The 26,254-nt window shown below is 43.2% G+C and overlaps 1 protein-coding gene across 1 annotated transcript in view; it reads left to right on the forward strand.

The window, feature by feature from the left end:
* The window catches only part of TRABD2B (TraB domain containing 2B), a 480,754-nt gene that overhangs the window by 154,248 nt on the left and 300,252 nt on the right, over positions 1 to 26,254 (forward strand). Inside the window, exons 2-3 of the mRNA XM_009326602.1 lie at positions 19,152 to 19,321; positions 23,444 to 23,543. Coding sequence (XP_009324877.1) covers positions 19,152 to 19,321; positions 23,444 to 23,543 — 270 coding nt within the window. The remainder of the gene's footprint in view (positions 1 to 19,151; positions 19,322 to 23,443; positions 23,544 to 26,254) is intronic.

Genomic DNA, 26,254 nt, shown 5'->3' on the forward strand with positions numbered 1-26,254 from the left:
TGTCAGCTGGGAGGAAAAGTCTTTCTGCTGTCTCTGCCTAGACCTCCTCAATCTTATGGGGAGCTAGGGGAGGTTCTGCCTTTGACCACAGCCTTTTCCTGAGACACTCGTTTAAAAATGGCTTGGCTGAAATGGGTTCTGCCTGGGAGAATATTTCCCGTATGGATTCAGAGGAAGCTTCCCGTGTGTTACCTGTAAGCAGAGCTATTCCTAGTCTGTCAGCTCTGTGATGACAATCGGACTAAATTAAGCCTTACTCTATGCCTGTGGTCTGGCATTAGGACATGACACCTTGGCTGGTATCTTCAATATCTGGTCCCACCCAGAAATGAGACAGATCCAAGACTCTTTGGCTTACAAGATCAGGCAGTTATGAGGAGGATTGGCCACTGGCCCAACATAAGAGCAGAGTGAATGTGGAGCTGTATATCATGTGATGCAGGAACACCATCTTTCCTCTCACATTCCCAACCCCCGTGGCTGGATATGCAGAAAGGGAGAATGCTACAAGGTGCATTCTTTGCTCCAGGAGCCCAGATGAAATTGGTCCATGGGCTAAAATGTAGACTCATGCATAAGGATGAACATTCAGTCAGGAAGGGCAGTGTGAGCCTAGGAGTTCTCCTAGGAACAGCAGAGAAAGGCCAATGTGGGAGATAAAATCAATTTTATCCAGAACAAATTAAAGGGGGTAGGAGGAGGAAGGGGTTCTGTGGGAACTGTATGGTTAACTTACTGCCACTTGTGTCCTGTAAAGAGACCAACCATACACTAAAAAGCTTGTGATGGAAAGCCAGGTTTTCAGCAACATCATTTACCCTTTTACCTCAGCCACCAGTAAAGTTAAGCACGGTCCTGTTTTAGAGGAGAACTGTGTGATGATGCTTGTGTAATCCAAGGACCCCATTACCTTTTGGCCTGGGAGCATCTCAGAAACTTTAACATATGGGGAGCCCACTCAAAGGATGAAGACCTTAAAATCCTGTGTAAATGTGATGATATGTAAATAACTTTGGTCAGGTTTTGCCAAATCCATGTTTACCAAGGGCACTTGTATGTGGCAAAGTAAAAAAGGTACTTGGGTCTGCTCCAGATCCCCCTTTCTGCTGTAGCAAAGACCTCAGAAGGGAAGTGCAGAGCTGTGCAGTGTGTGACAGTCTTCTTTTACTGGACGCAGGTACCGGGATTAGAGAAAAATCATAGACGGAGGGATTTTACTGAGATCACACATCACAGCCTCACTCACTGCTTCTGACTCTGTGGAGTGTACTGCTTCCCAGCAAGGTCTTGCCTACCTTCGCTCTACCAAAAAAGCCCCAAGCCAAGATCACCTCTTGCATCTCTTTCTTTTTGCAGGGATCTTTTCCATCACCTGCAGGCCTTCAGGATAAGATGGAACTTATCTTTATAACCATTTATTAATGTCGTCGACTGATGAACTGGCAGGAGAACAATTTGGCGGAGCAGTGAGTCTGCTGAGAAACGACCAGTGGGAGGGCTGGGTGAGACAGCAACGGACTGTAATCAGGCTCGCACCATCTGATTTTGCTTCTCCTATGCTGACAGATTCTTGGCTCAGACCCAGTAACTTGCAGAGGGTAAAGGACGGCAGCTAATATGGGAATTAGCAGAGCTATCCCGAGATGGCATTGCAGGATGTCAGAGAACCATCAGCTCAGAGGGGTGCAAGGTGGTAAAAACGTGGCTTACAGGGTTAAGCCATGTTAGAATGAACTTGCTCCACCAGTCCAAAACAGCTGAAAAGTTGGTTATCTCCATTTATTAGTTTAATCCTTTAATCCACCTTGCTGTCCAATTAGATTAATGAAACTAGAATCCTATTTCCAGCTTGACCTGTGTTATCACACTTATAAAATGGGAATAAAGGTATTTATGTGTCTGAAAGGGGCATGGAGGTTCCTGGGTTAGGACTGCCACACAGTTTATTTACTGAAGGCTGAACAGCTCATTAGTGACCTGAAGAGGACAGGAGGGCTTGGGGGACTAATCCACTGTCGGAAGACAAGGTGATGTTCGCACTATGATGTTGCCTAACAAAAATTTTAATGGTTCAAAGGAGAATTTATTGCTTTGCTCAAGTGCTCCTGAACTCACAGATTTATTTTTTTTTTAAATACATAATGGCTGTGGCTAAACTGCTTTATATATTAAGAAATGGATCTGCTTGCAAGCAGGATCTGTGATAACTATTTAATGAAAACCAGTGACATGTTTTGCTGGCATGTCTGTAGGACTTTCCTTAAATTGCTAGAGGTGTTCAGATGAGTTTTCCTGACAAGCACTGACACTCTTTTTCTCTCTTCTTGGGCCAGATTCTGATCCCGTGACTTACTCTCCAGAGCATTTTGACTTCAATAGTCCTCTTGACCCATGAGACTGCTTATGGAGAAAGGCCAGTGCTGAGCCACTTTTGACACCAGAGACTTTTGGAAGTCAATGGGATTGAAAAAGTAACTATTCACCAGAGAAAGACTTTTCTGAAAGGACTCCCATGCTCCACTTCATACAGTGCCTGAGGTGTATATGTCTATCTCAGCATCAAATTAAAATTTGTTCTGTGTGCTGAAGCATGCGAGGTAGGGAGGCACTCATCAGGATTTGGGAGACCTTTGTTTAATTCTCTGCTCTAAGACTAGTTCCTTGCATGACCCTGAGGCAGTCCCTCAACCCTGCAGTGTTTCATTTGTAAAATGGGCAGGGTATCACAGTGTTCCTATACAGGAATGCAGCAAGGAGAAAGTGTTAGTAACTAAGATGTCTTTAATGTACTGGTAAAGATAAGATACCGTGGAAGCCATAAGAGCTTATAATCAATTGAAACAAAGCTCTGGGAATTATCTGTATTTCTTTATTTCTCTCTGAGCATTATCTGCATTAATAGGTGAGGGCACATGAAAGGTGTACTATTTTTTAACAGTCTCTCAGCTCCTGCCACTTGTTCTTTGCCCCCAAAGTCTTATTGCTACATCTGAGATACTACATGGTAAATCTACCCCAAACCACATTTTTTTAGTCACTCTGTACCCTGTGATCTCTGAACTAACATCTGTCAGAGACTGCTGCTTTGGTCAAAGCCACAGGAACATGAGGTAACACACAGCTTTCTCATTCTGAAAACCTGGTGTGGGAATGACATGAGCTCACCCACCACTTTTGTACTGGGTAAATTGCCTGCAAATGGAATAAAAAAAAAAGGTGCTTATGATTGCAAAGGATCCTGGGAAAAACTTTTAAAAAAGCCATAGTGGTGAACTGTTTCTAGCCAAGTTTCTGGCAATCACATTGTTCAAAGATAAACCTTGCCCCTGCAGACTTTAGTATTCCCAAATAAGTATTTTCTGGCACAGGACCTTTCTCAGAGAGGCTGGTGTGATGACCCATAGCCTGTAAAATCATAGAATAATTTAGACTGGACAGCACCTTTGGAGGTCTCTGGTCCAACTTATGCCACAAGACTTCTATGGGTTCCACCAGGATCTGTCTGGAGGAAAAGGAAAGATAATATGATGGAGATAGCTTTGGGAACTGTAATAGCAGCCTCTTTGATGATTAGGATGGTTTTATTGCTTTTCCTGTTAGGGAAATTAATAAAGGTGTCTTCATGAGGCAGCAACATCCAGTGGGTTGGGAACAAGGAATTAACAGCCAGACCTTGGCTCTGTTTTGAATATACATTCTCTTGCTGTGTAACACTGAATAGAACAATTGTTCTTTTTGAATTGCCTAATGAAAACACTATCATCATCTTCAGCAGCAGTAACAGAGAGCTTTGTCTAGTGGATAAAACACTTCCCAGGAGTCAGGAATCCTAATTCCAGCCCTGACACTGGCTTGCTCTGTCACCTCAGACAATTCACTTCAGTTCTTGTCCTCTTTTTCCCCTCATCTGCAAAATGTCCTTTGAGATGTACTGATGAAAATCTCTATGAATGACCTTCGAAAATAGAACTTATTATATTAATTGGGAGTATATTTAGTCCTGCTTGAATGACTGAATGCTTGATATAAAAAGCCTGGAAAACATAACTTTTTATTGAAAAAAAGTCAGGTGAAAGCTGCCAGAGAAGCAGCATTTTTAGCTTTCAGTAGGTATCTACCTGAATACTACTTGACTTGAAAAGTTCTAGGTTTAATGAAGCGCAAGCTCAGGGCTTGGTCAAGTGAGCAAGTTGTCTGTGCTATTTGCAAAACAGAAATACTTCCTGAGAGCTGGCCTATAGCACAGATGGTCACTTACAAGCACAGGGCTCTGAGCACAGCCTGACTATATTCTCTGTCTGCCGGGCTCACACTCATACTAGGGACAAGCAGCATGTGACAGCCCAGAAGGAGTTATGAGCAGAGAAACTGGGTGATAAGTTTCCATTTTTATTAAATATTCAGTTTCGGTCAACAAGTAAATGCCACAAGCTCCCAGATCCTACATCTTAAATATGCTGAGGTTAGGCTCTGCTCTTTGGAGGAATCTGGGCATGATATTAACTGGCTTTAGTTCTGTTTTGAAGCTGATTCTACATGTGGAAACAGCACAATCTGTCGTTATGCCTGAGTGGGCACAGAAATCCTGGGCAAAGAAATGGGAAAGCACCTCTGTCTCATGTAAATGAAACCTTAGCACCCTCTCTCTCAATCCAGAGAGATGATATCGCTGCAGAGCAACTGCACAACCAGGTCTAGAACATGCCCCTTTTCTAGAACATAAACCAGCCATTTCCAGATGGTGGAAGAACAAAGGAGAAAGATTATAATTGGATCTCACTGTTTGTGGTTATATTTTTTCCCCTCCCTTGCCTCTCTAATGAGAGTCAGCGATTTGAAGAGTTTGTGGACATAGTGTTCACTGGAGGAGCCTTCACTTCATGGTTCGCCATTTGTGCTCATTGCCACCTTTACAGCTAATTGAAACAAAACTGAGCTTGTAGATTAAATGGCAACCCCTGGGATTTGTTTCTGTAATTACCAGTGCTCCTCCTAGACAGATTCTAATTCAATAGCAAGTTCCTGGACCCACATGCAGAAAACACTGGGAAAAATCCCACTGCCTGGATGACATCAGAATTAACACTGTCCAGTCCATTACAGCCCCTGCAGTCCTTAACAACTGTAGGCAAAACCCTGGCCTGTTGAAATCTGGGAAATTTGCCACCAGCTTCATATAGTTAGAGGAAGGCTAGGGTTTCACCCTGGAAGACTGAAGGAACTGTCTTTTCTTGACAGCACATTTCTAGCTTCACAGCTTGCCTTGCAATGGCTTAAGTTTTAAAGAGTGCATTCTCCCTCAGTGTGGTCGAAGTTATTCATGCATTTCATAAAAACATGTGCTCAGCTTTAGAGCATAACCTTTTGCAAGCCCCTAGCAGATACCCTTGTGCCCAGATTGAATTCCCTGGGTGAGAGGAAAGAGGACTACAAAATGCAGCATTTGCAAAAAGCTTTTTGAAAGCAGTTTCCAGGGGTTAAAAAGAAATCAGTCACCTCTTAACTACTTTCACCAACAGATATTCAATTTGAAAAGTATTCACAGATCAGGGAATGAATACATGGTTAGGCAGATTCATGATGTGCTCACTAGGCAAGAACAAAGTTGGCTTTTGCTGTATCTTCTCATTGGCAAATAGAGCTAGAGAGAATGCACACTGACTGGCAATGATTTCTACTACCATATCCGTTTCCATGGTGCAAAGCAAAATTCATCTGCCAACTCACTGACAAACTTTCCCCACTTCTAATTCAATTGAACCTGCTCTCATTCCAGACAGTGCAGCTGGAGAGTTAACCTGACAGAACAGAGCAGGAACCAGCCATATCTGGTTCTGGATCACCTTTTCTTGCCCTCTTTCAGCTCACCAGTAGGAATTTAAGCATGGAACAAACCCTAAATTGCTCTAAGTGATGTTACAAGCCAAACAATCCTTGGCTCGGCCCCGGGAAACAGGCAGTTTTCATCCAGCTTTCACTGAACATCAAAGGATATAGTAAAACTGGAATAGGTATGGATGAGAATGGCTGGAGAACTTCTGTGTGAGAATGGACTAAGATGCTTGAAGGTAGAAAAGAAGACAGATATGCTCAAGGACTATAAAACTACAGGGAGCATTGAGTGAGCGATGAGAGATGGACAATACCTTGCAAGTTCCGAGAGCTGCAGGACATCAGCTGGAATCAGCTGGAGGTGGGTACAGAGCAGAAGAGGGGAGATAGGTCTTTACACAATTGCACAGGTAGTTAAACTATGGAGCTCTCTGCCACGTGTCAGCCATTTATATGGGCTCAAAAGTTAGTTAGACAAAAGCATGGAAGAAAAATCAATTGCAGAGGTATTAAAATACAACAGATACCACTTCTGGCTCAAAGTCTCTGAACCACAATTTTCCAGAGGCTGAGAGAGAACACCTTGGGGAAGTATTGATATCATCTGCCTTGTCTTTATACTTTTCCCTGGACATCTGCTATAAACTACCAGTGCAGACAGGATCCTTAAGAAACTGGGTATAAGAACATAAGAGCTGTCACCCTGGATCAAGCCAAAGATCCATCTGTGCTCAGAACCAGACACTTGCTCATGCTAAAGGAGGGAAATACAGTATTGCTTCTCTCAGCAACTGCCCTCTGCCACTCAGGTTCTCACACTCTCTTAGTGAGCATTCTGAGCCAGAGACTGGATAGACAGATGTTTATTTACCTTGATAGATTTAAAAAGTGATTGAACAACTCTAATGGAAGGGAAATCCACCTATGATGTCAGTCTTTACATGAGTTCAGCTGCCTGAGCATCTCTGCCTTCCTGTCTATCTTCTTTCTGAAGCATTGTCTGATTCAATGAAGCACAATGGAGATGGAGAGCTTAGTGATGCTACAATTCTCCACATCTTGTGGAAATAGTCAGGTAGAGGGGAATGAAATCTTATTGGGTCTCCCAGGGAGAGAAAGCATGCTCAGCCTAAGCCCTATTAGACATCAGAGAACTCTCACAGGGTGGTGTGTATTGGAAAGATGGCAGTATGTGTTCTGCCCTCACAGGGTAATTCGTTTTGTTGTCAAGTTGGCTGCTGAGACCTGGTCCATTTGCCCAATTCAATCCACACTGGGCTTTCCGCATCTTTGCTCCAAAGCCCTGTTTATGAAGACAAAAACAGGGACTTGGCGGCTGCCATGCAAATGTCACATTTTATGAGCAAGACAATTGCTGAAAGAAGGGCTTTTTTCTTCTTTTTTTTTGGCAGGCTTTCAATCCATGGCCTGGGTCTCCATGCCCCCCAGCTCCCCCACCACACAGTACAGAAATGGACACTGCAAACTTCTGTCTGAGGCCAGCCTTGGCAATGCAGCCAACAAGAAGAGAAACAGCCTGTGCTCTAATAAGTAAAATATTTATGTCTTGCTTTGGCTAACATACCCTCTCTCAATGAAATATTTTTCTCAGGAGGAAATCTATGAAAGGGAGGGGGTTCCTTTATTATGTCCCCAAATCATTCTTTTCTGCTCCCCTTCAAAAGCCTCAAAATCAAAGGACGCTGTACTCTGAAGCTTTTTGTTGCCATTCTTGACTGTGTTATCATTAGTTATTACAATCGTTATACTGATTACCATTATGAGTTCTCAAGAGGCCCTAGCTAATCAGCACCCCATTCCAGGAAACGCTCTGACAAATCTCACACAGCATATGCATACACAAAGCTTGTAGTCTAAAAAGACCAGCTACATAGACTGTTAACCCGTTTGCATGCCAGGGAACTGCAGCGCAGAAAACTCAAGCAGTTTAGCTACAGCCACTGCAGGAGCCTGGGTCAGAGCGGGAACAAAGCTCTTGACTGATGCTAAAGAGAACAGCCTGGTCATTTCTCACTGCGTTTCAGGTGACCATTCTGCCACATGAAGAGATCCTTGAGAGACTCTTCACCCACGGCAGTCATCAATGGTGTTCTGCACTTTAGCTCATTGCTAACCTCACAGCCAACCAGTGCTCCAGGTTTACAGCTCAAATAGCCATCCATGTGACTTAGGGCAGGCCCTAGTTCAGGTGGAGGGTTACTGGCCTGACATGTACAGGGCAGATTCACCCTGCTGGGAACTGCCACTCCTGTGCATCAGGAGAGACAGTACGTGCTGCCCTTCAATAGAAGACTATGCTGCTGCTCCTGGGACCACTAACAAAATTTTAACCTCTTTCTGGACACATCATCTCCACCACTCTGCAGTGCAGGTGACAAGATCACTCATGGCAACTGCTCTCTCTTGCTGGTGTTATATTACAGATGCTTTTGGCCTATCCCGGGCAATGACTTGTATCACCTTCCTTATTTAAGGGAGGAGACAGAACTCCTGTACCCACCCAAGTGAAGAGGAAGACTCTGAGCTCTGATGGAGCAAGGTTTCACCTCAGAAAGCTACAGGCATGCAGTCAAATTTTGATTCTTACAAAGATCTTAGAAGAAGTTTAATGTTAGATGTTAGAGAAGTTTAACCACTCTGAAAGAGTGGTTAAACATTGGAACAGGCTGCCCAGGGAAGTGGCTGAGTCACCATCCCTGGAGGTATTTAAAAGATGTGTAGATGAGGCGCTTAGGGACATGGTTTAGTGGGCATGGTGGTGTTGGTTTGACGGTTGGACTCAATAATCTTAAGACGTGTCTTCCAACCTTAATGATTCTATGATTCTATGTGCCCATCTACATAGAAACAAAGCATTCTTGTCACTAACCACAAGACACATCCTTGCCAATCTGAAGTTCCTCCCCCCAGTTTTGCTGTGACTAACTCACAGGGGAGTAACATGAAGGGAGGCAGTAGACACCTCTGCTGTTGTAGAGATACCTCCTCCTCAGAATGCTTTTTGCTCACTGCTTACCTGGATTTCAGATCAACCTCACAGATCATTCTTACCCATCTATCTCTGGGTCCCCATGTCCATAACATCACAGAGCTTTGTTTATATGTTTATAATACCTATGTGTGAATGCATGAAGCTGTGTTCTTGGGGTAAAACAGATGAAACATCATTTTCTTTACTTGCCTCAGGACTTCTCTGCAAAGCTATTGCACCTTGGCCTTGAGAGTTTCCAAAAGGCAGCTGCAGGACAATCCAGGAGGCACAGCTGTGATTGAGCTGGCCCTTATTAGATCCCCAAAAGTATGTACGTGACAGAGATACTCAGAATGTCACAATCTTGAAAAAGGTTTCAGTGGCAACTCACCTTATTATATCCCAGAGAATCCAGCTTAATCATAAATCCCTAGTAACCGGCCTACATTATGGTTTTGTGATGGAAATCCAGCTACCAGCTCTCAGATGGCAAAACCCTGCAGATGTCACTTACTTCAGCTCTAATGACCTCAAAGCAAAGGGCTCCATGTTTGACTACTACTCTGCAGACTCAGTCAGCCTCTCCTTCTCTGTCACCAGCCTCCCAGAAACCATGGTATGGTGGAGAGGAGGAGGGAAGGAGAACAACAAACAAAACCAACCCCAGACTCTGTTACCTCTAAAGGAACCACAAGAGGAAAAGTCCCATGGATACCAATGGCAAAAACACACACAAACTGCAAGGAAAAGAGAAAAGAAAACCCTATTTGGGATTTTAAAAGAGTTGAGCGTGCACACACAATACCCTTTGGCAAAGGAGCCCAGGCCGGAAAGTATTGCAACTCCAACATGCTGTGCTCAGAGAAGGTGTTAATGGTCCAGCCATCCTGTATTATTACACACAAACAGGAGAGGCCCTGCAGAACTGTAGGGGTCTTTAAGATCCCCACCCAGATGGAAAGAGCAGAGTGAGTTATGTAGGATTAACACAAGGGGAGAGGAAGGAAAGGGGTGAAGGAAAGGTAGTGTCCCAAGCACTAGAGCTCTGAGCTAACAAGGTAGGTCTGTTGCGTCTCACACATTGAAATGGGGATGCTCTGGCTGCCCCCACATACACACACCTCCGCCTCTGCTTCATGGACTCACGGCAGGACGCCAGGGCTCCCCTCCTCTCTGGGACTCTGTGGGCCAGACCTGTGATTTATTGACCAGCTGCAATTAGAGTCACCAGTCCCAAACTCCTTTAAATTCCCAGTAGGAGTCAGAGGTTTCAGGCACTTTGCTTGGAAGGAACCACCCAAGATGTGTTTGCAGCTGATGCCTGTAGCTGTGGTCTCTTCCTAACATGAACGGAGATACTGGCTCTCACACTTGGGGAAAGAAATACTGGAAAGGTCGTGACACTGGCCTATGTGTGTTTGCTTAATGAGAGCTAGTGAAATCTTCATCCAAGTGTCAACCTTTCTGGCCCTACAACCACACACCAAAATCTTCACATGGTTATAAGCTCCCAGGGACAAAGCTCTGGGTGACAGCCAGGAGTGTGCGTGCTTGTGGTCTGGGAATTTACATGCAACATGGAATGGGTGATACCTTCCCCAAAGCCTGCCACCACAAACAAAATGGGATACCCAAGAGCTGCTTCACTTGGCCAGTGAAACCGTAACTAAATCTCATGTCCAGAAAAAAGAATTGGTCAAATCCAAGTACAGGCTAAAGCTCTGCAAGTATTAATACTGACGGGACAGACATTATTAGACTGCACAGGACCACAGGGTGTGGCTGATTCTTCATTGTGCAGAGGTTTTAATAAATACTGATATTTTCTAAATCAGCCATAAATTAAATGGGCTTAGGTGAAGGAGACACTCAGTGAAGTTCTGCTAGCTAATGTCTAAAAAAGAGCCATTTGTGATAGTATTGAACGCTCATATATCTCTACTGCAACACATAAAGTTTATGCATAACCTGCATAACCAGCTGCTATGAGAGGTTATTCATCTCCAGAATAAAATACTGCTGAAAATTCAAACAATAAGCTGAATTCCTGGAGAGGCCAGTATTTGCTTTCACATTTGCAGGAATGATTCACCACTGTCATCTCTATAAGAATTCTTGTCAGAAATGTTTGGAGACCATTTTTAACTGGTCTGTTGAGGGACAATTCCAGAGTTATAATCAACTGCACACTACTAGGCAAAGTGCTGGACTGTTGAACTCATGTACAATTTTCCTGTGGATTAGATCAAATTCCTGATGTAGGAAAAACTATTAGGGCCTCCGTTCTGTTTTCACTTCTGAGAGCTTAACACACATGTTACTGACTTCAACCAAGTGATTTCCAACATATACCTGTGAGAATGCAGGATCAAACCACAGTGTGTTATGTTTCAAAATATTTTTTCACAATAAGTTGGTTTAGTGAACTCACTTTTCACCCCTAGAGAGTTGACTGTAATGAGATCACACAGAGAAAGGATGTGGAGTTTCACCCTAATCTCCAGGAGACAACAGGCCGTATCCAAAAATCCTCTCTCAAATCAGTAGTACTTTCAGTCGCGAAGCAATACCATCTGTGGAGATAATTTGAAGGAAGCAGCGAGGTCAGAATTTCAGCTGTCACATGAAGATTTGGAGCGTACGTACCAGAGATGCTGTAAGGATATGTTTGCTCCCAGCTTAGGAAATTCTTCAGTCTATGCTTTTCCTAAAGCCTCGCCACCTGGAGTCTCATGAATATCTGAGACATTTTTTCTATTGTTCTTTTTTTTTCTCTACTTTCATTTAGAAAATAAAAAGTTCTTTGGAATCATATTTTTTAATAGGAACAACTTCAAAATGCATCACAAAGGTGGGACCACATTTAATATCTTACTGTGGATAAATCTGCTGTGACTTTTCCTTTAGCAAAAGAAAGCAGCATGACAGGTGGATATCAGGCACTAGCTAGATCAGATCTGAACTGTATTGCTACAAGGAAATGAGAATCATAAAAGCGACTCTCATAAAATCGTGCAGTAAATTAGTGCGATCAGATCGCACTAATCCTAGTCCAACACTCCAGCTAACAAATGTGTGAGGGGAAACGTTTGTCCCTGCCATATCTGCATCACTCCAAGATTTAACTGGTGTATTTAATCCTTCATTTTCAACACTAACATTTTACATTCAAGAAAAAAAATTAAAAGTGGTGTTCGTCAGTTCTAATTAAATTACATACTTTATTTTTTTAATTAAATAGCCTAAAAGGAAATAAAGTGGAAGAAATATTCTAACAAATGATTTAGAAGTATTTCATATGTATCTAAGAAGGGAGCCAAATACAAATTGACAGCTTAGTGCAAGAGAACTTCAATCTGAGTTTTATTGCAATAACAAAAGTGCGGATTTAAAAGCCTTCACACAGAGCATCTATTCAGAAACAAGCCCAAAGACAGTCAGGGAATTAAAAAGAGGATAGTGTTTTGAATTAATCTAGAACATTTTTGTGGATTAGTTTACAAGCACAGAATGCCTCAAGGGGCTAGGGAGGGCGCAGAGCACTGAAGTCAGAAGGATCTGTCTTTTTCCTGTTGCTGGTGATTAGTTCATATCTCTTTGACACCATGTTTACAAGCCCCTAATTGCCTCATTAATACCTCATTATTACTTAGAAAGTGAAGAAGCTTTTAGCTTTGAAGCTGCTTTGCTGCACTTGAAGGCAAATATAGGGTGAATTTTGAATGTGTTGGTACTAATTAAAGTTGAAGTCTGTTTCCTGTTGCTTGTGGGTGGGTGTTAATAGCTTCAAAGAAAAAATTAGGCTTCGATTTATATTACACGCCTCCTAACTTAAACACACAGGAATAAGTGCAAGTAAGAAGCCCATTCCTGCAAACTGGATTTACAAAGGGACACAGATCCACACGCCTATTTTCTTTCATGCTTTTTACACGTAGACCAGACTCTGTGAAGGCTCATTCACTCCATATCAGAATGCCTGGAGCAGACTGAAGCTGGCCAGTTCAGTCCATGCAGATACAGCACATACCTTCCCGTGCTGCCATGCATGTACAGGGCACCATATTCTCTTTTTGCACGAGAACCAGGAAGAGAAACTGATTAACCACTGTGTAAAACTGACCTGGGTCCATTTGCCTCCTGCTCTGGATGGACATTGTTTCCAGGTTACTCTGGAAAAGATTGTTTCAAAGCAAAGCTAAAATCAGGCACAGAAAGCTCATCTCATGATCTTTCACTTCCAACCATATGTACATATTTTATATATATGTGTGTGTGTATATTCACATAAAAAATAAATATGCATGTATAAATAACACAGAGCATATTGCTGCATCCAGTAAGCACATTCTTCCTGAAATGTGTCTGAAGCTGTGAGATCTTTGCACAGGGATTCCGTTTTCAAATGACTGTGCACAACTATTTCAGTATACAAATTGCAAGTAAGCCAGTGACTACAATTATGGTTACTGGATTATCGTATAAATGAATAAATGAGATGTTTAGAACCTCACTTGGGCTGTAGAGATGCACTGGCTGATAATGTTTTCAAGGAATTTTCTTCCAATCCTAGACAGAAGAGAGACAAAGCAGACATTAACCACAACAAAATCATTTCCATGGGAAATTTTTAAAAGAAATGTGCTTTCTTTCCATTAGCTTGTTTTCAGGGGTCTGGGGGATGTTGTGAATGGAGAAGGGGGTGAAGGGGAAGGAAAAGATACCCATTTTTGGTAAAAGCCTTCAGTTTCTTAATAAGAATTTTGAATGAGAAAAATAGTGAAAAATAGTCTTTGCTGAAAGCAAATGGAAAACCCTACACAGACCGGAAGATTTGAATACAAAAATAAAATGTTTTCCATACAAATTGAATTCCCAAAGACACATTTTTCACCAGCATTGTTTTTCAGTGGTGGGGGCTGGGGGTGGGTGCAGAAGAAAATCAAATCTAGAAGGTTGAACATTCCCCAATGAAGTAGTCAGGATTTGGCTAACAGTCCCCAAGACTCAGGATTTAGCTCAGACTGCTCAGAGTCGCCGCTGATTAACAGGCCTTCTTGTCACGGGCCCAGGACAGCGGGGTCTTGGCTTACTGTTAGCACTCTTAAGGCAGAGCTCAGAACAACTCAGCCTCTCATGTTCCTCTCACACCTTGCATTTCCTCTAAGAGGAGGTAAGTTGATAAAATTCTGACTTAATTTTATTTCAGCATTAAAAACAATCTAAAAACGTTGATGACATTAAATTACATACCTAACTTGACAGCATGCCTTTACATACATAACTATAAAGAATACAAATATGAAACAGAAAATTTACCTAAAATTATTGGTCAGAAACCCAGTCTACAAAATGGGTAAGGAAGGAACACCCTCCTCCTGAGTTGTATTTACGGTATCTTTGATTTATATCAAACATTTAAAAAGTATTAAAACAAAAATAATTAAGGCAAGCCAAATCCTTTTCTTGCCAGCACGCAAAGCTTGTCTGACTGGACATATTGAGGCTATCAATTGGTGGTGTGTATTTATAACCTAGTGCTCAGACAACTTGGAACAACAAATGCAAACAGCCACAAAGAAGTCACTTTGTTCATTTGGCACAAACAAATCCCTGAGATGAAAAGCAGCCTGGCGTTTATTTTGGGCCAAGCTTCCTCATCTGACGATCCACGATGTGGCACGGAAAGGACAGTGTTACCAAAGGACACAAAGCACATGGAGATGCATCATTAGAGCAAACACAGACCAGGGTGCCAGATTTTGTTATTGCTTCTTCCTTCCCAGAATGGATGTCACTTTCCCTCCCTTCTTCTCCCCAAAGCACATTGGTTTGGAGCTTGGTTGTTTTTTTTTTTTTTTAAGGACCAGACTTGTCAGCACAGCCTGTAAAGCTCTTACAGCTATAATTTAAAACTGAACCGTGTTGATTGAAAACACGGCTAGCATCCGACTGCAGACATGTCTGAAGACTTCCACATGCGTAGCCAAATGAGGACTGGTGAGGACATGGTGAGATTTGCCAAAAATGTTAAAGCAAGCTCTGCAGAAGACGTGATCCACAACTGTGCACTGGTAGTAAGCAGCCTGGGAAATGCCCATCTAGAGATCTGGTAGGTTCCCTTAACCACTGAGCCATGGAGACCTGAGCTGCCTGAGCAACACAAGGAAAAAAGACACTGTGGTAGCCAGTCATTCTCAAGAGCTTTCTCAGAACAGGAACTCCAAATCCCAAATTGGAGGAGGAAATCTCAGTAGTCTCCAGGTTGGTTTGATATTGATGTATCATTTATCCTCCTACCAACATGACCAAAGCACAAGAGAAGCAACTGAGGAGAATGGGAGGAGTAAAAGAAATTCAGCAGAGTGGTTAGCCAGTGAACATGCAGCTTACTGGAAGGATAACACATTGCCTTTTGTGGGGAGTTAGCTGAGAGAAGGGCAGCAAGCTGACAACTATCAAAAGATAATGAACAGAGGTTGCAAGAGACCAGGTGCAGTTTGGTTTTAGGAATGCTGATATATGTTGCGTCAGTTCAAAAGACTATCTTACCATATTCCATGGCTCCTTCAGGGGAGGATCTGGTAAGGCTTCTAGTCCTTATCTCAGTGGGCAGACACTGACACTGAGCTTCGAGTCACATTGTCCCATGCATGGATAATGGGAAGCTTGGCTGTTTGATGGTATGATGCCCTCATTCTTCTCATACCTTCATCCCCTTAGATATGTCGGGGAGCTAAAAGCATGAGAAAGTCTTAATAAAGCTTTAACCTTCTGGTGACACTCAGGCTTTAAAAGGAGGGTCATAGGTGATTTGGGGTACTTTCCTCGTTTTACTTCAAAAAAATGGATTTCCCACAGCTCCTTAAACACCGGAATAGATATGCGTATATTTTTCAGTATATGGATTCAAATCCTTGGTTTCTTTGGCAAAAGGCCATATAAATTCTCATGGATTTGTTATTGCCTGCTATAAATTTACTACTCAGAAAGAATAATATTTCATTTGCTTTATCGTCAGTGCCTCTAAAGAGGGTGAAAATGGATTTAAGTCTTTCATTGGGCATCTTGATGAGGGCACAGAAGGAACACAAAAAGAAGCCAAAAAGGACACTTAAAGAATTGATATAAGGCTCCATCATCTATAATTCAGTTGATAAACTTAGGTCTCCTTTGCAATGAATTACAATGCCAAGAGATTTGTTCTGTAAATTCTGTCCAGAACTTGGCAACACCACTTCTAAGAAAGAAAGCAAACTCCTAGGTTTAGTTCATGTAACCCTGGGGACTTAAGCAATACTTTCCATCTGAATAAGCAGAGGGTTTGATCTTACTCATGTTGGCTCTTAAGCTCTTCCTATTTTACACAGAGGAATAGGGACCGTAGAGACAGTTCACCAGCACAGGTAGGAACAGGACCTCAAACTCACGTTCAGTTTACATATTCATGGGTACATACACAGCTTCATGGAGTTAAATCCATCAAGCTAAAGCCATTCCCAGGGCAGCTCTACTTATTCCATGATCTTTTACTATCTCCACAGCGACCTCATTTAGAGAGGACACCGCAGGGATCTTACCTCCTTGTGTCAGCTGCAAAATGAGGTAGGCTTGGGATGAAAAGACCAGGACCTGGACTCCAGCAGGGAAAGATCCAAGTGCACAGAAAAGTGTGCTTGGTTTTGTGTGACGGTGTAGAGTGAAATCAAGGATTCACGTTGTTTGTGCTCTGGAGCTTCTCCAAAACTTATGTTCAGACCCAGACTTGCCTCCATTTATCAAGCTTATTTAGCTTGAAGAGTCTGACCATGTGGCTACCACCGTATTAGTATCTGAGATATATTAAGTTTATACTACTGAACAAATTTATTACTTGAAAGCCTGATCCTTGTCATTGGGGATCCAAGATGCAGACAGATGAAGAGATTTGCCCAAAGTCAAGAAAAGGGTGGGTTACAAAGCTGAGGATTAAAGCACAACCCCCGAGTCCCATGTGGCTGGCCAGCTCCCAGGGTGATCCCTTCTCCAGTGACTGAAAGATCAGTGAATTGCTCTCTAAATCCTTCCAACATGAGCTCTCCAAAACACAGCAAATGGGATTTTTCACACTTTGACTAATGAAAGCTTGGCACATGGCATGAAAAATAAAATCTTCACTGCCAGCAGTACATATATATAAAATAATGTTTATTTCTACAGGGCTTGTGAATAAGCAAGACATTTTTCATCCATGAAAGGCAGTTTCTGTGCGTATGTGTAAGTTAGCAACAACAACAAAAAGTATGACTGATGATCCCAATGAACATCATCCCAGTGAGATTCAAATAGTCGTAACTTTTTGCTTCTGAAAAGAAAGTATCTTTTTTACTTCACCCTGCAAACTTCTGGGTTTATTGTGGCTATATTTCTCTGCTTTTGACAAAAATACATACATAGTCCATCCTTTTGTTTCATGGTTATAGAACAGCTATCATCATAGGGCTAGGCATTTATAGATAGAGATTCAACAAAAGGATGTGCTCAGAAAGCACAGCTCAGATTTTACATTGCCTGCAAGATCTACTTCCATATGAAAGCAAAGCTAGTTTCTGAAAAAGTGGGGAGAGCTCATTCTTCTTGCCAAATTATGACATTTTTCCTATTCTGTTCTTTTTTCTCTACTTTCCTCATGCTCTCCACATGACCAATGCTAACAACAGGAGAGACTAGCCTAACTCCTCATGCAGGCAGACTAAAAGTGATTAGTCATAAATTTGGACCAATGGTACACTATAAACACACTTTCAAAACAGACAATATTTTCTCTTTGTATACTGAAAATGTTTTGAAAAAAGAGTGCACTGAAAAAGCCCTGAAAATAGTAACTTCTGTGATAAACTGATATTGGGATCCTACCACGTAGGATCACAGTCTTCCACAGTCTTCCAGTTCACAGCTAACATTTGATACCCATAAGGACAGAGCTCAGCGGAGGAGCCCTTGTAGGCATTTTAGGGACTTGCAATAGTGTGAAAGGTTTACTTTTTCTCAAGTGCAAAAGGATTACTGGGGCTACTGTAAATTTTCTTCGAAGAAACAAGAGAAGAGCTTTACAGTTCTGCAATAATCAGAAGATATTTAAGAAGAGATAGGTAAGTTGTGATGTGCTTTAGCATAGCATAGCATCAGGTTTTATTTGATTAATTCTTCCCTACAGCTTGTAATGGATACACACAGTGTGATTTCAGGGCAGGAGTAGCTTCAAAGTACAATCTGAGTATCACAGATCCAAGCATACACAGCTGGATCTCAAATATATAAGCCACTTTGAGTTACACAGGAGGAAGGAAAGGGGAAGATTATTATGATCTGAAATGTTAAATCTTCTTTCACATGATTAAGTACATTTACATGTTTTACTCAAACCAGCAGAAGTTGTTTCCAGGGAACAGAAAGAAACAAGTAGGACTCTACACCATGTGTGTGGGTGTACAACATACCTATGTGCTGCTCCTCACCTGAGGCTTCCTAAAAATAGGGCAAAATTATGTTTGGTGATTTGGACAGAGAACTGGCAGCATTACAAGAAAAATACAGGTATTGAAAAAGCTCCCTGTTATTTTCTTTCTGTGGGAGAGGACAAGGGATACAGCATGGAGAGGGGTAGGATCCCTTTCTAATAACCACCACCAGGTTTCTTCATAAAGGGAGGCAGCCAAATGGCCTCAAGTTGCGCCAGGGGAGGTTTAGATTGGACGTGAGGAAAAATTTCTTTACTGAAAGAGTGGTTAAACATTGGAACAGGCTGCCCAGGGAAGTGGTTGAGTCACCATCCCTGGAAGTATTTAAAAGATGTGTAGATGCGGCACTTAGGGACATGGTTTAGTGGACATGGTGGTGTTGGGTCAACGGTTGGACTCATAGAATCATAGAATGATTAAGGTTGGAAAAGACCTCTAAGATCATCGAGTCTTGACGGTTGGACTCGATGATCTTAGAGGTCTCTTCCAACCTTAATGATTCTATAATTCTATGATTTCTCCTGCAGCAGGTGCCCTAGAAGACTATGTACGGAGAGGGTAGCACATACTGGCTGCAGCAGCCCCAGTAGCCCATTTATCAGGAAACATTGCCAGAGGCTGCGCTGACATCAAGAGAGAATACCATCCCCGTGATGACCCTGCAAAAGCATTGCTGCAGTGCTGGCATAAACTTCCACCCTCAGGGTCCCTCAGCAACACTAGTAGTTCTGCCTAAAGCAGAGTCCTCCTCCTTAGTCTAGTGATCTCCTCTCTAATTTTATAACTTCTTAGGCAAATCTGTTATTCACCCTTTTTAATGGACTTAGGATGACTTGGAAGGTCTCACCAAGTATTTGCATTCAGGTCCAGAGGAGCAAGAGTACGCTTTGTTCCGGACTACTATTAAAAAACAGTATGCAGATGACCAGAATCAAAAAGCCATCTGGTGGCCACGCAAAAGGCAGCCAGGCAATATGACTCCCTTCTATACTACCTGGTAAACTGGTACAGCCTTGACCATAGTCTCACTCAGGAAGGATCCTGGACTTGAATATACTCTTGGAAGTGTTGCCTGTACTTGATTTGAAACAGCAGGGAGTCTGAATGACCCTTCTCTGAAGACATGAAAGCTTCCTAGTGAAACTTGGCAGCTGAAGAGTCTAATCACCTTCATGGGGAGACCATCTAGACCATCTCTGACGAACTCCATAGCTCAGAAAGGTAAAATGGCTATTGTTGGAAGAACTTCCCTAGAATTCACCTGTAGACCCAATCTTCTGCTCAGGAAAATGTGGACAGGACATGAAGGAATCACCTGAGCTATACTTGCTGATGCATTAAAACTCCACCATGGGAAATTTTTAAAAACAGATTAGATTGGTAGGGAAAAGGGAAAGAAATAGCTGACTTTCAGAGGAGGTCTTTCCAAGCACAGGTGACAGATGAGACATCTCACACCATGGCACTATCCATGAATAATATGGGAAAGAATAATTTGGGCACAGGATGGATGAAATGAGGTCAGTGGCTATTACTGAGCACCAGTGCCAGCCCCCACTCCTAAGTGAGATGGACATCTGGTTTGGATAGTGGAGGTCCATCTGACCCAACTCTAGTCAGGCTAGATGAGATCCATTCTAAACCTACTTGTCTAAAATTCATGAAACCAAACATACAGACCCATATGGCACTTCGAGATTAGGGAAGTTCAGATCCTGGCCAATTTCTATTGTTAAGCTCACAAAACACTAAGATAAATAATGGAAAATGCTTCAGCTGCTATTTATTTAAGACAGTTTTGCCATGTGACATCAGAAAATATTCCATGGTGGAATTTATTAACATAAAAATGGACATGGTGAGACTTTGTGATCTATTAAACTTCCAGCTAACTAGACTTTTGTTTATCCAATGGACAGATGGTGTTTTTCTGAACCGGCTATGTTGATTCACAGCACTGAAGTGGTTACTGGAAAAAAGGACCATGAGTTTAATAAGGAGCAGGCCTATACACACGCAACAAATGTGAGCCATATTCCACCAGCTCCAAAAGAAAAAAAGCAGCAGTTTTTAAACCAAATTACCAAAATATTGGCACATTTTACATGTCCATTATGCGTGTTCAAAGCCCCTGGAACAGGAATGCTGTTGGTAAATCAGCTACTTCAGACATATGCACCGAGTTATTGCATTTGCTTGGAATATTCTGCTCCAGGTTAGGAGAAAGGCTGTCACACACAGACTCCTCTTTCAGAAGTGCTGTCTTGGAAGGCTGGTTTAGCTGTTTTATAATAAAGACTCATCCCACTTACAAAACTCCTCTCAGGCTTCTCATTAATAAATGCCAATGAACATAATAAGATACCAAGGTTGTAGAAACCAATGGCAATCTAGAAACCAGGAAAAGAAAACACAATGAATGACAATAAAGAGTGGAACATTTAAAGGACTCTCAAGCAGCTGAACTCCCAATCATTCTCTGAACATAAAAGAGGTTTGAACTGTTTATGAAATTAAGTGGAGTTTCTGGAACTGCACACTGAACTATGCTGAACAGGAAGAAATCTCTTTGCTTATTAGGCCTCAAGGAGATAATCTATTGTGCTAAAGAAACATCTACAGCCTTTGCTATGCAGCAGGGAGATTACTCCTGTTCAGGTGGATGAGTTGCTTTCAGACCTTTTTTTCACCATCTCTGATTTAATTTTAGGAATGGAACAGTAATGTTTTGATTAAGTTGCAGACAGAAGACCTCAAAATGACAGGATCCACCATACTTGTAGTAAAAGGACAGCAGAGAAGGACAGGCTTCTGCCTCCATGGGCCCAAATCCAGAATATCTGAGAGGATGGGAAAAAGTGCTGAGAAGCACTTTTAATGGAGTGTTAATAGCATTCACCTATCCTATCATTTTGTGTGTGTGTATGCATGTATATATGTATATGTATGTATAAACACACTAATATATATAAACACACACACAGAGAGATACATACACCTTCCTAGGTGTATGCATATGTAATATTATATACATACACAAACGCAGACTAAACTTTATACAGAGGGAGAATGCATACCAGAGTCTGACACTGGGAAAGGTTTTCTTCAGCGTATTTACACGCCTGGTCTCAGGCAGGATGTGGTCTGTCATTGCAGAGGCCACAGCACAAGGTGAGACTTTGCAAAATGTAATACAAGCTATTAATGCTGGTTGGTCTGCAAAATTCATACCTAGTCCTTAGAAGGGAGGATGTTAGGATGGAGAGGGGATTTTCTTCAAGAACTAGGTTGGTTGTTTCTGGAATGCTGAGACAAAGGACACTGAATTGGACACAGGATGACAAACAGGCAAGCAAATATAAGACTGACTACAGTGACTACATCGTATTGGTTGCAATACACAGGAAAAAGAGGTGTGAAACATTAAAACAGTTGTGATAATTCAGCAGTTTCAGTGTGACAGCCTTAAGTAGTAGAGGCTTGTTCCTCTGACAACTGCATGTTTCAAATCATGAATTGCAGGAACAATGATGTTACATGTGAATACAACTGCTAACACCAAAATCAGTCTTCTGCAGGAAAATCTGTATTTGCTAGACACATCACAGCACAGGTGTCACGGCAAATAACAAGTCATGGCATGATAGCTAGCAGTGCAACTGCTTTAGGCTTATTACTTTCTGAATCCATGACAGCTACATATAATGCCACCTGTGCATAAGAGAGCAGAGAAATCTAATTAGGATCCTTAACTGGACCTGAGCAACCTGATCTAACATTGAAGTTAACCCTGCTCAGAGTGAGGGCGGTTGGACCAGAGACCTCATGAAGTCCTTTCCAACCTAAATTATTCTATGATCTGTAGTGTACGAAAAGATTGAATCTCATCTGCCATCTCTGGCAGGAGCAGAAGACACCTTTGGCTTCATTCGTGGAAAAAGGAAAAGCTGGGTTCTGACTCTTCCAGTTTTGACATAGGACAGCTTTTGGGAGAGCCAGTGGATCAGCTAGAGTTCCTCATTACAGGAAAGGCGTAAGAAATGCAGAGACTGAAATCCACTGGGTGCTTTGAAATTCTTCAAAAGAAAGTACACCATGGCAGAGACAGAGAAATACCGATACAGCACAGGCCAACAACATGGTATTTTTCCTGGGAGGAAGGCGAGAGGAGAGGAAGAGACAAAAGAGTAGTGAGCGCTGTAAGGAGCATTTTCTGATAAAAAAGTGTTACTCTTCCCTGCATGCAAATACTGATCCTTCACAAACTGTTTCCTCTCAGATCTAATAATCTTCTTTACCTGTTGGAAACACACTGTAATTGCAAGTTCCAATGCCAGCTTCTCATTAACAAACAAATCTGCCTTCTATTCCATGGGGTTTTGTTTTGCCTGATTAAAGATATTGTTAAAGCCTCCACAAATATTTTTTGTACCCACATGGACTCCTTATTGAGTCTGGCTGTCTTCACTTCCTGTCTTAGTACAACTTACTTGCTAAGTTGTTGCCTCACCACACCCCTGAAGTGGTTGCCTTTAAGTGGCTGGTGAAATGATTAATATTTATTTAGTAAAGCTCTTTGAAGATGATACATGACATAAATATCAGCTAACACTCTTATGCTTCCAAAAAACAATACAGCTTTTGTAAGATTAAAAGCCTATTCTCCCATTAGATTTCTTTAAATTTGTTAAAACAAAATAATGTAACCTTCCCTTTGCAATTTATCCCTCTTATCTCTTCACAGTTTTTAATAGTCAGTATTTCCCATCTGATTACTGCTAATCACACTGTTATACTGCTTTTACAGCCTTGGTGTTTATTACAAAGCTTCTCTATTACTCCAGATAGGCACAAAACAGTAGCAGGTAGGGAGCAATATACATTTTCCAAAGATCAGAACCATTATTTAATGTTTTTGTAAATATTTACTTTAGAAGCAGGCTAAACGTTACTTAAGATTCGTTCTAAACTGCTGTGTTTAAAGGAAAAAAATCACGAGGACATATGGAACTCATCTGAAGGAGAAAAAAATGTTACAATTACACAAAAGAATTAATTTCCCTTGCTGTTATGAAAAAGTTGTCTTCATAAAAGCTTGTGGCATGCTTTTGTATCTTAGGTGGAACATTGTGATACCTATCATGTGGTTTGTGGTCTCCTCTTCCTACCGCCTGAAGCTCTGGCTGCAGTTTCCTCAACCTGACTGTCCCACCAAATTGGTACACACCCGCATCGTGCTCCCACTGGGATTTCTGTTCCTGTTCTGGTTGTTGGGGTTTTTTTTCCTTCTTCTTACTCATCTTACCCACAAGCGGCATAAATCAAGGCGAGGCTGTGTTTTCACAGCTAGGCAGTTCTTGCAACATCAGGGCTGAGTTCAGGGAAACGGCTGGAAAACTTGCTATACCCACACACACACACACCTGCCTTTTGGCTAATGGAAGCTGAGCACAGTGCCAAATATGTTTGTTTATTCTTGCCCTGGGTGCTTTGATATGTATGCCATCGATGAGGGTAATCACCCTACCTCACAACACGGCACCCATGACTGAATAGGGCCTCACATCACTTTATAGACCTCCCAGGCATCTTCTCCAGCACGTGAGATGTTGGGTCATGTCACTGGAGATGTCCCTACCAGCTTTCTGATGAGGCCCCTCTGTTCTTTTACTACTTTGGAAGAGATTTGGGAAGGAGGTGGGAAGAGGGTGGACCAAGTCAAAGCCACTCAGTCAGGCAAGCGTAGCCATGTCACTTTGGAAGTGGCACTTGCTGAACACAAGGACGCAGTTTGGTCCAGCTGTGAACAAATGCAATAGTCCCCCATGCTACAGTGTCACGACAGCATCAAGCCTGTAGCTTTTAACTGATTTGTGGCAGCTTAGGGAAAAACAACAGGATACTGTGTTGTGACTGGAATTAGCCCTTGTGGTATTGCATCTGCTGGGATACAGGCTGCACAACCCTTCCTGCTCCGGACTTCATTTCAGGTGGGGGCTCAGCCACCTACAGTGACCGTCCAGCAGCTTGCACGCTTGTGGGTGGGCTGGGAGTGAGTGCTGAGGCACGTTTGGGAGAACGGTGGGGCTGCTTGAGAGAGAGAGAGAGATGTGTGGGCACGTGCAGCCAGGCCCTGCCCTCCCTGTCCTCGCGGGGATGTGTTGTCACACCAGCAATGCCGGGGCGGCAAGTTGAGAGGCCCCAGTGTTGTGTCCCCCAAGGGCAGACGGGGCGGGGAGGGCACGTGAGAGCTCACTGCCTACAAAGCAGCGCACACCCACCTGCTGCCACACCACATCCCAACAGCACAGGCCCATGGGTGACTCCAGGCCACGGGCACTCAGTGCAGCCATGACTCGGTTGTCTCACTGGACCATCTTGTGCCGCAGTGATGGGACACCTTGTGGGCTAAAAAACCACCTGCCTCTTTCTGTCCCTCTGTGTCTTTCCCTTATCTGAACATTATCCCTCAGGGTAGAACCAGAAAATTAAATATTTCTTTGCAGGAACTAGAAACACCATGAGGAAAACCAATCCCCTGCTCCTTTGCATGATTTTTACCTGGCTGGAAGATCTGGGAGGACAGGAGAGAGAAGAGGATGAGCGTCCTCACTTAGAAAGGAGCCTCTGGTCCTGACACCGCGGTTAGGAGAATGCTCTCCTGCTTCTGGAGGCCGGGAGCAGAATCCATGGGACATGCACACGGTGGTTCAAAAGCCCCTTTAGCAGCCTGCATAGCTGCATTTGTTCATCAGTAACCACAGCAAATTGTGTCCCTCTCAGTCTTCACAGGGCAGTCAGGAAACCATGTTTATAGCCAGCTAGGCCTGAGTCTGCCACCATCCTTGGCAAAACTCCTGCTGGCTCCACTTTGAGTTTTACCAGAGCAAGGACCCCACCTCATTCTGGTAATTAATGTATTTCATCAAGCAAACTTTGGTAGTTTTGATTCTTCTCAATACAGTGAGGAAATTCCCAATTTTGGAAAGGGTTTGCAGTTGTGGAGGTGGTGGAAAAGTTGGGATCCAGATCTGCTCTGCTGTGTACACTGCATAGAGCAGGCCGGGTGGTGGAGACACCGGGGGCCACCAACACAGCGGGGCTGGGTACGTGTCTGGCAGGGAGAAGGGGCTACATCCAGCACCCCAACCCCCATCCCTGCCCTGAATGGATCCAGAGGCAGGAGTTCCTGCAGGCAGCAGCAACAGGCATTGTCAGTCTGTCCTCTCCTCTGAAACCATGCAAATTTAACAGAGGTAGGCATTCGGGAAAAGGCTTGAGTTGCAGCTCCTGGACTTGAGCGCCTGTTGCAACAACCTCCAAAGAAAGCTCCAGACTCTGAGGGATCCTGGATGTACTCCTGTCACCAACAGACAGGTCTTGTTGGAAGGAAGGTGCTTACTCCTGAGGCTTTTCGGTCTGAGTGGAACGTGTATATCTAATGGTGTGAGCAGGACAGATGCACGTTGTGAAAATGCAGAGAGAGGTCTCTTTCCATCCTCCTGTGAGGCTGAGGAGGCAGGGGACCCCCCTGGGGCGGCCATCCCGGCGAGGATAGCTGAGGTGCTGCCAGTGCCATGCAGGGCCCACATCCTTGACCTGCCCTCCATCCTGGCGCTCAGCGAGGCCTCGCCGCCCCTGGTTTCGGAGGGGCCAGGGGAAGGCGGCGCCTGTGAGGACATGTCGCCTCACGCCTGGGAGCCGAGCGGGGTTAGAGCAGCGGGCGGAGGGCTGAGAGGGGCCGTGTCAGGGCATCCCCTCAGGAGCCGGCTACTGTCAGTTCCCTCCCGGGACAAGCCCCGTCTGTGGGATTTCGTCACAGTTTTTGAGCGCGGGAATGTCGAAACTTTTCCATTTTCCGCTTTTAGTGTTTAAAGAGAGGGAAGCGCCACACAGGTGCCGCCGTGGCGGAGGGGCGGCGGGCGAGGCG

The sequence above is a fragment of the Pygoscelis adeliae genome, unplaced genomic scaffold (genome assembly GCF_000699105.1).
Source record: "Pygoscelis adeliae isolate BGI_AS28 unplaced genomic scaffold, ASM69910v1 Scaffold306, whole genome shotgun sequence".
NCBI classification, from domain to species: domain Eukaryota; kingdom Metazoa; phylum Chordata; class Aves; order Sphenisciformes; family Spheniscidae; genus Pygoscelis; species Pygoscelis adeliae.